Source organism: Heptranchias perlo, chromosome 7 (assembly GCF_035084215.1).
Source record: "Heptranchias perlo isolate sHepPer1 chromosome 7, sHepPer1.hap1, whole genome shotgun sequence".
In the NCBI taxonomy this organism is placed as follows: domain Eukaryota; kingdom Metazoa; phylum Chordata; class Chondrichthyes; order Hexanchiformes; family Hexanchidae; genus Heptranchias; species Heptranchias perlo.
The window spans coordinates 87,392,618-87,410,133 of record NC_090331.1 but is presented as its reverse complement, the minus strand read 5'-3'; the positions used below and the strand labels follow the sequence as shown (position 1 = coordinate 87,410,133).

At 44.1% G+C, this 17,516-nt stretch overlaps 1 protein-coding gene across 3 annotated transcripts in view; it reads right to left on the bottom strand.

Annotated features, from left to right (window-relative positions):
* The window catches only part of mdh1b (malate dehydrogenase 1B, NAD (soluble)), a 75,054-nt gene that overhangs the window by 14,199 nt on the left and 43,339 nt on the right, over positions 1–17,516 (bottom strand). For all 3 annotated transcript variants that reach the window (XM_067988075.1, XM_067988076.1, XM_067988078.1), the window contains 3 exons: positions 14,107–14,606; positions 7,479–7,620; positions 4,205–4,380 (listed from right to left, as the gene is read on the bottom strand). In XM_067988075.1, the coding sequence (XP_067844176.1) occupies positions 4,205–4,380; positions 7,479–7,620; positions 14,107–14,606 (818 nt within the window). The remainder of the gene's footprint in view (positions 1–4,204; positions 4,381–7,478; positions 7,621–14,106; positions 14,607–17,516) is intronic.

Below are 17,516 nucleotides of genomic sequence, written 5' to 3'. Positions count from 1 at the left end.
AGTGTTGTTGGAGCCGCACTCATCCAAGCAAGTGGAGAGTATTCCATTACACTCCTGACTTGTGCCTTGTAGATGGTGGAAAGGCTTTGGGGAGTCAGGAGGTGAGTCACTCACCACAGAATACCCAGCCTCTGACCTGCTCTTGTAGCCACAGTATTTATATGGCTGGTCCAGTTATGTTTCTGGTCAATGGTGACTCCCAGGATGTTGATGGTGGGGGATTCGGCGATGGTAATGCCGTTGAATGTCAAGGGGAGATGGTTAGACTCTCTCTTGTTGGAGATGGTCATTGCCTGGCACTTATCTGGCGCAAATGTTACTTGCCACTTATGAGCCCAAGCCTGGATGTTGTCCAGGTCTTGCTGCATGCGGGCTCGGACTGCTTCATTTTTTGAGGGGTTGCGAATGGAACTGAACACTGTGCAATCATCAGCGAACATCCCCATTTCTGACCTTATGATGGAGGGAAGGTCATTGATGAAGCAGCTGAAGATGGTTGGGCCTAGGACACTGCCCTGAGGAACTCCTGCAGCAATGTCCTGTGGCTGAGATGATTGGCCTCCAACAACCACTACCATCTTCCTTTGCGCGAGGTATGACTCCAGCCACTGGAGAGTTTTCCCCCTGATTCCCATTGACTTCAATTTTACTAGGGCTCCTTGGTGCCACACTCGGTCAAATACTGCCTTGATGTCAAGGGCAGTCACTCTCATCTCACCTCTGGAATTCAGCTCTTTTGTCCATGTTTGGACCAAGGCTGTAATGAGGTCTGGAGCCGAGTGGCCCTTGCGGAACCCGAACTGAGCATCGGTGAGCAGGTTATTGGTGAGTAAGTGCCGCTTGATAGCACTGTCGACGACACCTTCCATCACTTTGCTGATGATTGAGAGTAGACTGATGGGGCGGTAATTGACCGGATTGGATTTGTCCTGCTTTTTGTGGACAGGACATACCTGGGCAATTTTCCACATTGTCGGGTAGATGCCAGTGTTGTAGCTGTACTGGAACAGCTTGGCTAGAGGCACAGCTAGTTCTGGAGCACAAGTCTTCAGCACTACAGCTGGGATGTTGTCGGGACCCATAGCCTTTGCTGTATCCAGTGTACTCAGCCGTTTGTTGATATCACGTGGAGTGAATCGAATTGGCTGAAGACTGGCTTCTGTGATGGTGGGGATATAGGGAGGAGGCTGAGATGGATCATCCACTCGGCACTTCTGGCTGAAGATGGTTGCAGGTATTAGAAAGGCTAGCTCTACTCAAAGTAGATAAGCCACCCATTCCGGATGGGATGCATCCTAGGTTGCTGAGGGAATTAAGAGTGGAAATTGCGGAGGTACTGGCCCTAATCTTCCAATCATCCTTAGATATGGAGGTGGTGCCAGAGGACTGGAGAATTACAAATGTTACACCCTTGTTCAAAAAAGGGTGTAACATTTGTAATTCTCCAGTCCTCTGGCACCACCTCCATATCTAAGGATGATTGGAAGATTATGGCCAGTACCTCCACAGGCCAGTCAGTTTAACCTCAGTGGTAGGGAAACTTTTAGAAATTATAATCCGGGACAAAGTTAATAGCCACTTGGACAGGTGTGGATTAATTAAGGAAAGCCGGCACGGATTTGTTAAAGACAGATCGTGTTTAACTAACTTGATTGAGTTTTTTGATGAGGTAACAGAGAGCGTTGATTAGGGCAATGAGGTTGATGTGGTATGTATGGACTTCCAAAAGGTGTTTGACAAAATGCCGCATAATAGGCTTGTCAACAAAGTTGAAGCCCATGGAATAAAAGAGGCAGTGGCAGCATGGATAGGAAATTGGCTAAGTGATAGGAAACAGAGAGTAGCAGTGAACGGTTGTTTTTCGGACTGGAGGACGGTATACAGTGGTGATCCCCAGGGGTCGGTACTGGGACCACTACTTTTCTTGATATATATTGATGACTTGGACTTGGGTCTACAGTGCACAATTTCCAAATTTGCAGATGACACAAAACTTGTAAGTGTAGTGAACAGTGAGGAGGATAGTTATAGACTTCAAGAGGACATAGGCAGGTTGGTGGAATGGGCGGACACGTGGCAGATGAAATTTAATGCAGAAAAGTGCAAAGTTATACATTTTAGTAAGAAGAACGAGGAGTGGCAATATAAACTAAAGGGTACAATTCTAATAGGGGTGCAGGAACAGAGAGATCTGGGGGCGTATGTGCACAAATCTTTGAAGGTGGCAGGGCAGGTTAAGAAAGCGGTTAAGAAAGCATACGGGATCCTCGGCTTTATAAATAGAGGCATAGAGTACAAAAGCACGGAGGTTATGATCAACCTTTATAAAACACTGGTTCAGCCATAACTGGAGTATTGTGTCCAGTTCTGGGCACTGCACTTTCAGAAGGATGTGAAGGCCTTAGAGAGGGTACAGAAGAGATTTACTAGAATGGTTCCAGGGATGAAGGACTTCAGTTACGTGGATAGACCGGAGAAGCTGGAGTTGTTCTCCTTAGTGCAGAGAAGGTTGACAGGAGATTTGATAGAGGTGTTCAAAATCATGAAGGGTGTAGACAGAGTAGATAGAGAGAAACTGTTCCTATTGGCGGAAGCGTCAAGAACCAGAGGACATAAATTTAAGGAGATTGTCAAAAGAACCAAAGCCGGCATGAGGCAAAACTTTTTTATACAGTGAGTGGTTAAGATCTGGAATCACTGCCCGAGGGGGTGGCAGAGGCAGATTCAATTGTGGCTTTCAAAAGGGAATTGTATAAGTACTTGAAGGGAAAAAATTTGCAGGGCTACGGGGAATGGGACTAGCTGGATTGCTCTTGTAGACCGCCAGCAAGGACTCGACGGGCTGAATGGCCTCCTTCCGTGCTGTAACCATTCTATGAAATGATTCTATGATAAGTATGAGATGATACATTTTGGTAGGAAGAATAAGGAGAGGCAATATAAACTAAATGATACAATTTTAAAGGGGATAAAGGAACAGAGAGACCTGGGAGTGTATGTACACAAATCTTTGAAGGTGGCAGGACAAGTTGAGAAGGCAATTATAAAAGCATATGGGATCCTAGGTTTTATTAATAGAGGCACGGAGTTCAAAAGCAAGGAAATTATGCTAAACCTTTATAAAACACTGGTTAGGCTTCAGCTGGAGTATTGTGTCCACCACAGTTTAGGAAAGATGTCAAGGCCTTAGAGAGGGTGCAGAAGAGATTTACTAGAATGGTACCAGGGATGAGCGACTTCAGTTATGTAGAGAGACTAGAGAATCGAGGGTTGTTCTTTTTAGAGCAGAGGTTAAGTGGAGATTTAATGGTGGTGTTGAAAATCATAAATGGTTTTGATAGAGTAAATAAGGAGAAACTGTTTCCAGTGGCAGAAGGATCGGTAACCAGAGGATACAGATTTAAGGTGATCGGCAAAAGAGCCACATGAGGAAACATTTTTTTATGCAGCGAGTTGTAATGATCGGGAATGCACTGCCTGAAAGAGTGGTGGAAGCAGATTCAATCGTAACTTTCAAATGGAATTAGCTAAATACTTGAAGGGAAAAATTTTACAGGGCTATGGGGAAAGAGCAAGGGAATAGGACTAATTGGATAGCTCTTTCAAAGAGCCGGCACAGGCACGATGGGCCGAATGGCCCCCTCCTGTGCTGTACCTACTTTGATACTATGACATGGCATGAGGAAACATTTTTTTATGCAGTGAGTTGTTATGATGTGGAATGCTCTGCCTGAAAGGGTGGTGGAATCAGATTCAATAGTAACTTTCAAAAGGGAATTGGATAATAAATACTTGAAAGGAAAAAAATTATAGGGCTATAGGGAAAAAGCAGGGGGGTGGGACTAATTGCATCGCTCTTTTAAAGAGCCAAAACAGGCACAATGGCCTCCTTCTGTGCTGCAACCTACTATGATACTAAGCGATGCTACAGCTGGCCTCAGCTTTGCTGGATTAGAGAGCAGAGAAATCAATCAGGTCTCCTACTCCTTCCTGTAACTCCTGCTGGGAAGAGTGGACGTTAAGTGAGGACAGGACCGGGCTAAGCTGAGATGTCTTCCGCAAATACCTAAGCTTGTACTTGAAAAATGGCCACTTAGATGAGGGACCTTTTGCTTATGGATCTGTACCCCTCCCTGTACGAGTCAGCAACTGCAGAGAAGAGGGGAAACATTAGAGGCAGAAAAGATATTTTAAGATGGCTCACCTTTACTGATGACTCCAAGAGACATAATCTCCCCCGGTGGCGAGTCATAGTACCAGCAATCCAAGACTTGGAGTATTGCAGAGGCTAAGGAAATACCCAAACGGTGTTTCACTGCTGCTTGAATTGTAGATCGGTGAGAATGTACTGCTTCCAGGAACTCTGTCTCAATCCACTTACTGTGAACAAGAAGTTGTGGGAAATGTACTGATTGACGAGCAATACCTAGTGCAAAGCTATATGCCATGGCTAGCTGTTGTTGCTTGATAATTATCTCCAACAAGTGAGGCTGACTGGATAACTCACACGTAACAACTTGCATTTATATAGCACCTTTAATGTGGCAAATGGCCCAAAGTGCTTGACATGGGGGAGGTGTGATAAAAACCAAGCGAGAGTTAGAGGAGTTACTAAATCATAGAATCATACAGCACAGAGGAGGCCATTTGGCCCATTGTGCCTATGCCAGCTCTTTGAAAGAGCTATCCAAATAGTCCCACATCCCCAGCTCTTGACCCATAGCCTTGCAATTTTTTCCTTTGCAAGTATTTATTCAATCCCTTTTTAAAGTTACTATTGAATCTGCTTCCACCACTCTTTCAGGCAGTGCATTCCAGATCATATCAAATTGCTGTGTAAAAAAAATTCTCATCACACCACCCCCCCACCCCGGTTCTTCTGCCAATTACCATAAATCTGTTCCACTGGTTATCGACCCTCCTGCCAGTGGAAACAGTTTCTCCCTATCTACTCTGTTAAAATCCTTCATAATTTTGAGCACCTCTATTAAATCTCCCCTTGACCTTCTCTGTTCTAAGGAGAACAATCCCAGCTTCTCCAGTCTCTCCACATAACTGAAATCCCTCACCCTAAAGCTGTGATCGAAAAGATACATATTGAGGAGCTTATTGTTGGTGGGAAGGAGTGTAGCAAGGTGAAGCAGCTTTGGAGGAGATTTTTAAGTTTATGGACATGACAGCTGAAGGTTCTTGCTGGTTGTAAAGTGGAGGGATCCGGGATGCACAGCAGACCAGAGGGTGTGGACTGGAATGTACAGCTGGAGATGGCTGCATAAACCATGGGTGGATTTATGGACGAGAATGGAGGATTTTGAAATCAATGCACTGGCTGACAATGAACCAATGGAGATAGTCAAGGAGAGGGGTGACTTGAATTAAAGCCTATAACTGCCAGTGAGTGTAAAAGATCCCATGTCACTATTTTGAAGAAGAGCAGGGGAGTTCTCCTCAGAGTTCTGGCCAACATTTATCCCTCAAGCAACATCACTAAAACGGATTATGTGATCATTATCTCATTGTTTGTGGGACTTTGTTGTGTGCAAATTGGCTGCCGTATTTCCTACATTACAACAGTGACTACACTTCAAAGGTACTTCATTGGCTGTAAAGCGCCTTATAAATGCAAGTTCTTTCTTTCTTTCCATTTATGAATTCATCAACGTGCAGTATACATTCCCACTTCGGGCACCCAGTGCCGATGCCAATTCCCCTCCCCCATCCTTTCCTGGAATCCAAGCAGTCCCGGGTCAGTTACAGCACCGACTAGCTACAAAGTACAAAAGTGCATCTCAATATACTCTGTCACAACAGTGGAAGAGAACTCCCCAACGTACACTCGCACAATGGCTGAGAATGTCTGTCTGGGTGCCAAACGGGAGCGATATCGGCGATGTGCCGAATGGGGCAGTTGGGAAGCCCAAGCCACTTTCAGGTTCAGCTCCCATTTTGCTGGTGAACCGCGGTGCCAAACATGCGACCGAGGCTGCAGTGGAAAAATCAGTCAGCCAGAAGGTTAGGCCATGTCCCAGAGGGGAGAGCTTGGATTCCAGGAAAGGATGGGGGAGGGGAATTGGGAGAACGAGAATGGGCCAGCAGCAGGCTGGATGATCTTTGTGGTGCTCAGTAGTCTTATTAAAAAGAAACGATACCTTTCGGGAATGGTCCCTTTCAGGATCGCCGATCAGGCCTCTCAATGCCCTGGTAAAGTGGGACTGGCTTGCACCGTACATGCTTCGCCCATTTCTCTTTGAAAGTTGCAATCGGGTCCCTCCGACAGGCGTAGGAGCCCAATTTGCATCTTTAAACAGCCCCCCCGACTTGTTTGAGCGAGGGTGCTGGACGACCATTTTGAAGGCCTGCCTGAAAGTTTGATTCAGTCGGGAGAAAGGGTGCGCAAAGACCCCACCAGATTTTCTGCTGGTCGCCCATTTTTCAGGCGAGAATTGGGCGGCCAGCAGTCAAAAGTTTCCCCACGGTTTCCATTTGCTACATAGCGACCATCATTGTGGCCTTTTGAGTGAAATTTTGGCACCAATTAGCACCAAAATACCCAAATAAAGGCTGTTTTGGTGCTGTGAGCTCACAGCTCACCAGGAGTAGGATTGAGACTACAGATCTCACTTCATATAGGATCCTTACTGTTATAATATAGAGCAAACTGTCATCCCATTGGTAAATAGTTTTAATCTATTGTATCTCCCAGCCCCACCATTATTTTTAATATAAAACAAAAGTGGATGCTAGAAATATGAAATGAAACAGAAAATGCTAGAAACACTCAGAAGGTCAGGCAGCATCTGTGGAGAGAAGCAGAGTTATCATTTCAGGTCGATGACTTTTCATCAGAACTGGAAGATGTAAGAGAAGAACAACTTTTAAGCAAGGCAGGAAAGAACAAAGGGGACAGTCTGTGATAGGGTGGAGGGCAGGAGATGATTAAATTACAAAGGTGATAATGGTGCAAGGCAAAAGGGGGTGGTAATGGGACAAGTAAAGAAACAAAAGCTGGGTCCAGAGGAGGTGTAAATGGTTACAGCAGAATAGCAGAGGAGGAGGGAAGCATGGAAAATCTGGAAAAGCAGAGCGCATAGCCATAGCCCGGGAACGTGGCGGAGAAAGGTAGGTAGACCCCAGGGGTACAGTCCACCCTGTCGGCCGTGCATCGATAGGGGATCATCAGCCCAAACACCAGCCCACACCTCCTCCACTCCCAGCGGTGCAGCCACCCTCCATTACCAGCACCCGCTGTCCAAGAAAATAGAAGTGGTGGTTAAGATCTAAATTATCACATTACTTTTAAAGTATTCTTTTCAGAAAGTAAGATCATTTTCTTCTAAATGGCATAATCTTAACTATTCATTCCTGAGAGTCAGAACTGCTGCAACAGCTGTTTCTACTATTATCTGGCAGAGCAGCATAAAAGGCTGCAGAGCAGCATAACATCCAGACTAACTCTCCACCAAAAACTTTCCCTGTACCTATCGTGTAGCATCTCCAGTACAGGGCGTGAGAACTCGGGTGGTCCCCAGATGGCACTTTCGTATCGATGGACACGTGCTCTATGCAGATCGATGTATATAGCTCTGCTGATGTTTCCCCACACAATCACATCCTTCACATCTACAGAACGGGGCAAAAAAAGAACATCACTTATAACTGCTCTACTAATTTAAGGGAAAGGTGAAATTCAGAGGCAACGTAAAGAACAGTCCTATCTTTATAATGTATAAAAGACAAGGCATTTCCATTGCACTTAATTTCTCTATCAGCCTCTACTAACTTCAAAGTTGCTGATGCTCTAATTCATCAGTGTCTCTTTTTTATGGGTCACTTAGAAGCATATCATGTAGCCCTATGGACCGCATTTAACAGCCGATTTACATGGCCCCCTGCCCCTGGGGAACACTCCGTGCCCTCAGCACAAGGGTCAGGATCAAGAGTTGGATAGTTGAATTGCCTGGTCTATTTAATGCTGCCCCAGCATTTGTGGGGCTTTCTTTGCCGGGTTGGTGCAGAGCTTGGCCTGACAGATCTAATATAATGAGCAGGCGGGGCCATTCCTGACCTCCCAACTCATTTCCCTAGAGCAGAGGCAAGCAGAAAAGATGGCCCGGACCTATCCCCAAACCTAAGCTGACTGGAGGGCTTTGGAGAGGGGTGGGGGTCTGAGGATGGGACAGATAGGTGGGTGCAACACACTTCAGTGGTAGCACTCTGGCCTCTAAGTCAGTAGGTTGTGGGTCCAAGTCCCACTCCACAGACCTGAGCACAAAATCCAGGCTGACACTCCAGTGCAGTACTGAGGGAGTGCTGCGTTGTTGGAGGTGCTTTTTTTCACCGAGGCCCTGTCTGCCCTCTCAGGTGGACAGAAAAAGATTCTCAACGGCACTATTCAAAGAAGAGCAGGGGAATTCTCCCTGGTGCCCTGGCCAATATTTATCCCTCAACCAACATCACTAAAACAGATTATCTGGTCATTATCACATTGCTGTTTGTGGGACCTTGCTGTGTGTGAATTGGCTGCCGCGCTTCCTACATTACTACAGTGATTACACTTCAAAAGTACTTAATTGGCTGTAAAGCACTTTGGGACATCCTGAAGTCGTGAAGGGCATTATATAAATACAAGTCTTTCTTTTCTTATCGGATTTACAATTTATCTGCCATTGAGGCAACAGCACTAACACCAGGCCTTTCCAAACGGCCAGCCCTATGGAATTCCAACAAGAGAAACCAGCAAGTAAGAAATAAAAGTAGAAATAGAGCTGACTTGCCCTTGTGGGCTGCAAATGACCATGGGCTATAGTTTGAATACTCCTGCTCTAACTGATCCATTGTTATTTACTGATGGATCATAGCAGCAAATGGCACCTTGATCAACACCCACTGCTACGTAGAAACAAACCCAAAATTCAATAAAACTATCACATAAAATCAGAATCAAATAAATAAGATACCATGGGTAAGTTCAAGGCTTTTGTCTCATCTTGGGATCAGATGACGGTTATAAAATGCTTGAACTTCATTCTCACGTCATCTGAACACTTCAATTAAATTATTTCCTTCTAACTCCCTCCCATTATTCTATATATAAACTATCTGAACCTCTTGATTATATTCCAGCCTGTAACTCACTCCCGGGTATCCATTATTCAATATATAAACCACCTGAACCCCTCGATCAGATTCCAGCTATAACGTACTCCTAGGTATCCATTATATTCTATTATAAACAATGAACTGGGTAAAATATTATTTATTAATATTATCATTTATAATTACAAATGCAAAAGCTCCCACTAGTCCAGCTGCTATTTGCCATCACACAACCACCTTCAGGAGGAGAAGTTGCAATGGCCTGAACCATTCATTTCCTTCCGACCACTGTTTTTATTGCCCAGGGTTACTGACAGAATTTGCACCTGGCAACCATTTAGAGCCTTCCCGCCATTGTATAACAAGGAGCTGCAATCAGGGAAACCCCCCCCCCGGGCAGAATGTAAACTTCAAATTGATGTAATGTACCTGTAATGAATCTGTAATATACTTGTAATGAATCTGTAATCAATAATCTGCATTGAGTATAATGCAATAAGACACCCCAGAGTGTCATGAACTGTAATTATATACAATGTGTTCATTGAACTGTACTTGATGTAACCTGCAAATTGTATAATCTGTATTGTGTACATTTGGAATGTGATATGACAACTGTATTGTATGTTTTGCTGCAAATTTTATGAATAAAGTATATTTTATGAAAAAAAAACCTGAGCTAAATGATGTGACCAGCTTCCTTCTCATTGAATGCCTGAGATTGGCATGCCTGTGGGCAATTGTGGATACAACCCCTATGCCCTACTGCTCTGTGGTGTATCGTGTTTGAACAGTGCTGTAAAATATGGGGCCAGATTTTGCTGGAGCGGGGCACCTTGTGTCGTGCCCAAATAGTTAGACTATTTTGTGCACATTTAGGTTTTAATTTTTTGGCCACAAAGTTGCTGGAAGTGTGAGCTGATAACAGCATGGCGAGGGAAACATGGTATCTAGGACCTTGGTGAACAATGGGACAAACAGTTTATCTCCTTAAGCAATGGGGTTTAAGGATTGCGAAATAAACAGAGGAAGGACTGAGAAGGAGGGTGAATTAGAGTGGGTGAATTCAATATCAAATTAGGTACAGAAAGAGAAATAGAGAGAGGGAAAGAAAGATTGGATTAAGATACAGAGGAAAAAAAGACAGAAAGGAAAAGTAAGAAAAAACATTTTAAAATTTAAAATTTGACTGTTTTAAAATCTCCTAAACCAATTCACAAACTGAAGGAATGAGGCTTCACGCTTCTAATTGTTTACTTTCTGGGCAAGAGAGGTTGATTGGCAGTCATTACAATTATCATGTTATTAAAATGGGCAATTAATGTGCAATGCAGCAACTTCATGAAAATCACGGGGGAGTTGGTACCATTTTCACGAAGCTAACAGGTGCAAATCAACCGTAACTTTTGGCGATTCGTAATTCATGGGGTATCTCTTCCCCGCTACAAGTTGCTGGCCAATTTGCGCATTAATAATACTGTGCGTCGTTCAGACGCCGTTATTTTTTCAGCAAAATCTGGCCTATGATTGCGAATACTTTCTACCTTAGTCAATCCATTCTAGTTAACAATCTGTTATTGTGTAAAAAAATAATTTCAAAGTCATAGCAACCGGATCAAAGTGTACTTGACCCTCCAATTTATGTCGTCTGCATCATTAAAATTTAGAAAGATAGGTATATCCTAACTCAACTCTGATTTTAAAAACAATCTTCCAGTTTGACCATTTGTATAGAGAACAAGAGATTTTGGATGGAGCTTGCTTACACAGAGAACAATAGAGCAGTGGCAGTGTATTCTATACACAATCTTGGAGAGTTATAAGTGTATCTTACAGACGGTAATAGAGGGCTTGGAGTGTGTTATGTTGAGGATATTAGAGGGCTTGGAGTGTGTTATGTTGAGGATAATAGAGGGCTTGGAGTGTGTTATGTTGAGGATATTAGAGGGCTTGGAGTGTGTTATGTTGAGGATATTAGAGGGCTTGGAGTGTGTTATGTTGAGGATATTAGAGGGCTTGGAGTGTGTTATGTTGAGGATATTAGAGGGCTTGGAGTGTGTTATGTTGAGGATAAAAGAGGGCTTGGAGTGTGTTATGTTGAGGATAAATGAGGGCTTGGAGTGTGTTATGTTGAGGATAAATGAGGGCTTGGAGTGTGTTACATTGAGGATAATAGCAGGCTTGGAGTGTGTTATATTGAAAATAATAGAGGTTTCTGATCGTGTTTTATTCAGGATAATAAAGGACGGAGAGAATGTTGTATAGAAGATAATAGAGGTTTAGAAAATATACTGAAGATAATAGAGGCATTACAAATTTCGAGTCTGCCTCTCAGATACATCAGTGCTGGTCACTCCTCTAAGTGGCCCGACCGTCTGCTGTTCAGGAGTGTCCCCATACTGCCCGATATCCAAATGTATAAGAGCACAATCCGAGGGTGTGACAATAGGACCCCTTCTGTGATCTGAATGTTGTAGCCTGGAATTTCTGTGGGGATTCTCTGCAGGGAAATAGGTGGAACTGCTGAAGAAACAGCATAAATGGCTAAAAACGGTTGTTTACGTCTTTTCTCCAGGGTTTCCATTGATCTCCTGCTCAAGTTACGCCAGGAAATCGTGAGAAGCGTATGGAAAGTCTAACTCTGTGCCTTTTGCATGTGTGCTCACTTGCGCTTCTCCAATCTATTTGAAGGCAGATTGAGATATGTTTAGTGAGGTAACATCAGATAAGCGTTAAGCTGCTTTATTTTACAAACAGCAACCGAGCAAACAGAATAATAGTTAATGATCAAATATTGCTTACTTCAGCCAACTTCTCTCCTCGTAAAATGAGAGAAAATGAACAAACTACGCATTTGTGGGCGGATTTACTTCTTTTTTTAGAATAAGCTTTCTTTCCAGACAGTGCCTAATTGCAAAAGCTGACCTCCTGCATTTTAGCTTCCAGCTCTGGGTCACAATCCTGGTTGGCTCGCTGATACTTATTCAAGTGTTTCTTTATCCTTTTCTCTCTCTACCCAGCCAGTAAGAGGGCTGTGACTACTGACGTTCAGTAATTCTCCAGTAGGCCTGTCAATAAAACAGGCTATACTTCTCCTCCCCTCTTTGGGTGTGGCTTTCAAGAAAACATCTCTTGCTGTTTTTAAAATGAATAGGAGCCATCCTGGCTAATGGGCCTGGGATGAGACCACAGATCCTCATTGTATCAGCTTGAAAAAGATTGCGACCTGTGACATTCAACAAACTGGCTCATCTGGCTTGAATACACATCTTCAATTCCCCGAAGTGTGTGGCCTTTTATTTTAAAAAAAAACCTGTGTGACTTCCCTCTGTTTTAAAACACAACTATCAAAAATTCCAAAATATGATGAGAGTTGGGAGTGTGTTCTGCACAGGATAATAAATAGTTGGGAGAATGTTATATAAAGGATAACAGAGCCATAGCAGAATGTTCTATCAAGGATAATAGAGGGTTGGTACAGTGTTCTAAACAGGATAATAGAAGGTTGGGAAAATGTTATATGCCGGATAATCGAGGGTTGGGAGTATATTCTATAAAGGATAATAGAGGTTTAGGAGTGTGCTCTAAAGAGGAAACTATATCAGGTTGTCAGTGTGTTCTATAGAGGATAACAGGGCTATCCTCTATAGAAGTTATATAGAGAATAATAAAGAGTTACAAGAGTTTTCTGTAGGGAATAGAGGGTTCAGGTTATATGGAGGATAATTGAGGGTTGCAAATGTGTTATATACACGATAAGAGTGTGTTTGGAGTGTGCCTAATAGAAGATAATTAATGGTTGAGAGGGCTATATAGAGGATAATAATGGGTTGGGAATGTATAATATACAAGATAATAGAGGGTTGGGAAGTTTTGGTATGGTGGTTAATAGAGGACTGGGAGCACATTTCTCTTTCCTCCACCCCTGCCTGCCCACTCTCCTCCTCATCTCCTCTCACTCCTCCAACTTTCCCTCTCTCCTTCTCTCCCCATCCCTCTTCATTTTCTTTACTCCTCCTCCCTTTGCTCCCCCTTCCCTTCCTTTGATCCAGTTATCTCCTGCACCACCGAATCCTGTTTAAATTGAACACTGCATTTGGTCTTGACTCCCTGTGGGCAACAACAGTGGGTGGCAATGCAACTCATAGGTGATGGATGGGAGTGTTGTACACAGAGGATGATGGCTGGCATTGCATTATATAGAGAATAATGAATGATTGCATTACAAATGTGATGAAAAAATAGCTGGTGATGCATGACACAGAGGATATTAGAAGGTTAGCAGTGCATACTATAGAGGATAATAGATTATTTTAAGTGTACCACAAACTTGTAAAGGACTCAAAAGGTACTGATGAGATCATAAAATCAGTAGCATGCAACTTGTACAATTTATGAATGCCATTTGAACTTTGAGAGTGTGAGAGAGCCATATGCTCCCAGTCATTTTTGTTATTAAAAATATATTGATCTTTCAATTTTGTTTTAGTGACCTTTCACACACAGGTTTCGCTGCTGAACTCTGTCTCGTCCATTAGTGACAGGAATTTTTCCTTACCTTTCATAACTGCTCCCATTACAGCTTTCAAGTTATGGCATGTGGTTTACATAATAGACAGGTACTTCTGATGTTTGAATAGAAATATTATGGTGGTTTACTGGAACATTGGGTTTAACACTGTTACATATTATACAACAGTGTACACAACTATAATACTCCTGAATCTATTATATAGAGGAAGGATTCTTGAGAAATATGACTTATGCTCCACAAATGGGCTGATTTGATCATTCACAAGTGTCAGAGTCATGGATGAGCTATGATCAGTTCCATAAGTGAAATATAGTTCATATTGCGGGGATTCAATTCTTTATATAGTATCAAGTGTGCTTCCTGTTGACTAATCGAGTGATACGCTCGCAGCCATGGACACGACTCTGTGGAGGCAAGCATTTGTATGAGGGAGCAGAGAGGTTTGTAAGAGGCAACAAAGAGTAAAATGTACCCACCTACTGTATTCACATTCAACTTATTAGCTAGCTGTGCTCGGACTTCTGCTTCCATCTGAGTTGTCACTGCTACAAAATTACGATGATCGATAGAAAATGCATTCTGCGTGATGAGGTACGTTTTCAAATTCAAGATGTAATCTCCAGCCACAAGCACACGGACAGTGGTTTTTGCAAAGGTGTCAATCAAGAAGCCAAGTTCTTGGTATAGATCGATCATCTCTCCGTAGCAGTCTTCAATTGATCGACTTCTGTCTGGCACGATATCGTTAAGAACAATGATGATCTCAGCATCCATGAAAGCCTTTCTTAGGGTACTTTGCACTGTTACTTTGCGGAGCAGGGGCCAGGCCATATCTTCGATCTCCATTTGCAGGCCGTACAATTTCTCTTGGGAGGTTTCAGTGTCCAGCAGGTGTAAGCTGACCTCTTTGCTTTCACCAAACAGCTTCCCATTTATCAAGGTAGGGATTAGATTAACACATACAGGACTCGATGCTCTAAAAGATGAAGCAAATCATGTAAGTGAACTATGTAACTGATCCTCCACTATCCACAGTTTATTTCCATTAATGGTTTCTACTATAAAAGTAGGAGACCACATGGCTACTTTTGCAATAAAGTATTATGCATGGAACCAACTGCATAAGTGACAGCCATGGCTCAGTTGATAACACTCTTGCCTCTGAGTCAGAAGATTGTGGGTTCAAGCTCCACTCCAGAGCCTTGAACACAAGATCTAGCCTGACACTTCAGTGCAGTACTGAGGGAGTGCTGCACTGTCGGAGGTGCTGTCTCAGAGGAGATGTTAAACCAAGGCCCTGACTACCCTCTCAGGTGGATATAAAAGATCATATAGCACTAAACGAAGAAGAGCAGGGGAGTTCTCCCCAGTGTCCTGGCCAATATTTATCCCTCAACCAACATCACTAAAACAGATTGGGGGCTAAATTTGGGGCATAGTGCCCGTTGTGTAGGCGCTACGTGGATTCCTAAGCCCCAAAAATAGTGTTTGAGATGTGCGAGCACAATTCTGGTGTGACATGCACAGGATGCCATCTTGGTAAAGGTGTTTGTGCACGCACACCTAATGAAAGCCGGCAGCATGTAGAGTAGAGAGATTATGACGTTAATCACTGTGCAAAGCTGATTTGAAGCAGTTGGTGGCATTTTCAAACTCCCCACCAGCCAACACACTGTCCTAACCTCGCACAGCTGAACAGGAGTTAAAGGGCATGAAGGATCCCCCCCACACCACAACAGTGCTATTTAAAGGGAGCATGCAGGAGTTACAGGTTAGTTGCTGGATTAGTTATTCTGGCTGCAGGTACAATTGTGGGTGTTTGTGGAAGTTTCCTATACTTGGAGAAAGTTGCAATATTACATAGAGAGTGGTCTGGTTGGTCTTACAGTACTGTCAGTGGCATTTAAAATCGTGTGTTGAACAAGAGTGCTGCCAGACAATGGTGGCCTACTAGGGCTTTCTCTGCGAACATGACTGGGAGCAAGCAGAGAGGCCACGCAGAGCAGGACAAGCTGCCAGAGGAGGGAGAGGGAGGAGAAAGCACAGGCCACTCAGCAGAAGGTCATATCCAACGAGGGCCTTCAGGGACCAATTCTCTTAGCTCAACTTCAGCAATGACCAGTGCACCTGTGGGCTGCAATTCACGAAAGAGGTCATGACTGAGATTTGTCAACTGCTGCAGCCAAAACTGCAGCCTCAGGGATGAGCAAGAACAGCATCGCCTGTGGCTGTCAAGGTAACTGTGGCGCTTAATTTTTATGGTTCCGGCTCCTTTCAGGCTGCTGCTGGCGATATAAGCAACATCTTGCAGTTTGCAGTGTACTGCAGTATAAGGGAGGTCACTGAGGCTCTGTACACACTCAGAAACAGATTCAACACGATCCCTCTTGACAGAGACAAGCAGCATAAATGCGTGTGAGGGTTTGCTCGCTTTGCGGCTTCTCCATGTGGTGCAGGGTGCCACTGACTGTATGCATATTGCCATGCATGCTCCACATCTGAACAGAAAGGGATTCCACTCCCTCAATGTGCAACTAGCGTGTGACCACACACAGTGCATCATGCAGGTCAATGCCCGCTATCCCTGCAGCAGTCATAACTAATTTATTCTGCAGCAGTCCAACGTGCCACCTATACGTCAACCAGCACGGCAAGTCAAAGGCTGGCTACTGGCCAACAAGGGTTATCCTCTCGTGAAATGACTCATGACTCCAATCCGGAACCCACGCACATGTGTACAGCAGGCAGCCATGCTGCCACATGGAACATCATTGAGCACATCATAGGCGTCCTCAAGCAACGCTTCCACTGCCTGGACCGCTCTGGAGGAGCCCTACAGTACTCAGCTGAACAAGTATCAAGATTTGTCGTTGTATGCTGCATGCTTCACAACCTCACCATTATGAGGGAACAGCCCTTGCCTCCGCCTATCCAATGAGAACCTGAGCCAGAGGTGGAAGAGACGGAGGAGGAAGTGGAGAAGGAGGAGGAGGAAGTGCAGGAAAAGGCAGGGAGGCAACAAGGTAGACAGGCCCTGTCTGCCAGGGCTCTGCGTGATCAGCTGATTAATGAGCAATACCAGTAAACTCAATGACATCAACCCATTCACCAACGGTCCCACAGTCATTACCTTTCCACTCCCACGTGACCATCAAATCATCCTCCTTACGATTGAACACTGCTTCCTCCCTCAGCAAATTGCAGAAATGAAACCCAATACCAAATGCAAATTCAAATCCAAATTTATAAATTCACACATAATAATTAAAACAAACTGATACTATTCACCCTTGTGCATTCCCTTGGTGCCTTTTTTAAAATTCATTCATGGGATGTGGGCGTTGCTGCTTATTGCCCATCCCTAATTGCCCTTGAGAAGGTGGTGGTGAGCCGCCACCTTGAACCATTGCAGTCCATGTGGTGAAGGTACTCCCACAGTGCTGTTAGGTAGGGAGTTCCAGGATTTTGACCCAGCGACGGTGAAGAAACAGTGATATATTTCCAAGTCAGAATGTTACTTGTCACTTATCAGCCCAAGCCTAGATGTCGTCCAGGTCGGCTGCATGCGGGCACAGACTGCTTCATTATCTGAGGGGTTGCGAATGGAGCTGAACACTGTGCAATCATCAGCGAACATCCCCATTTCTGACCTTATGATGGAGGGAGTGAAGGATGAAGCAGCTGAAGATGGTTGGGCCTAGGGCACTGTCCTGAGGAACTCCTGCAACGAAATCCTGGAGTTGAGATGATTGGCCTCCAACAACCACTACCATCTTCCTTTGTGCTAGGTATGACTCCAGCCACTGGAGAGTTTTCCCCCTGATTCCCATTGACTTCAATTTTACTCGGGCTTCTTGGTGCCACACTCAGTCAAATGCTGCCTTGA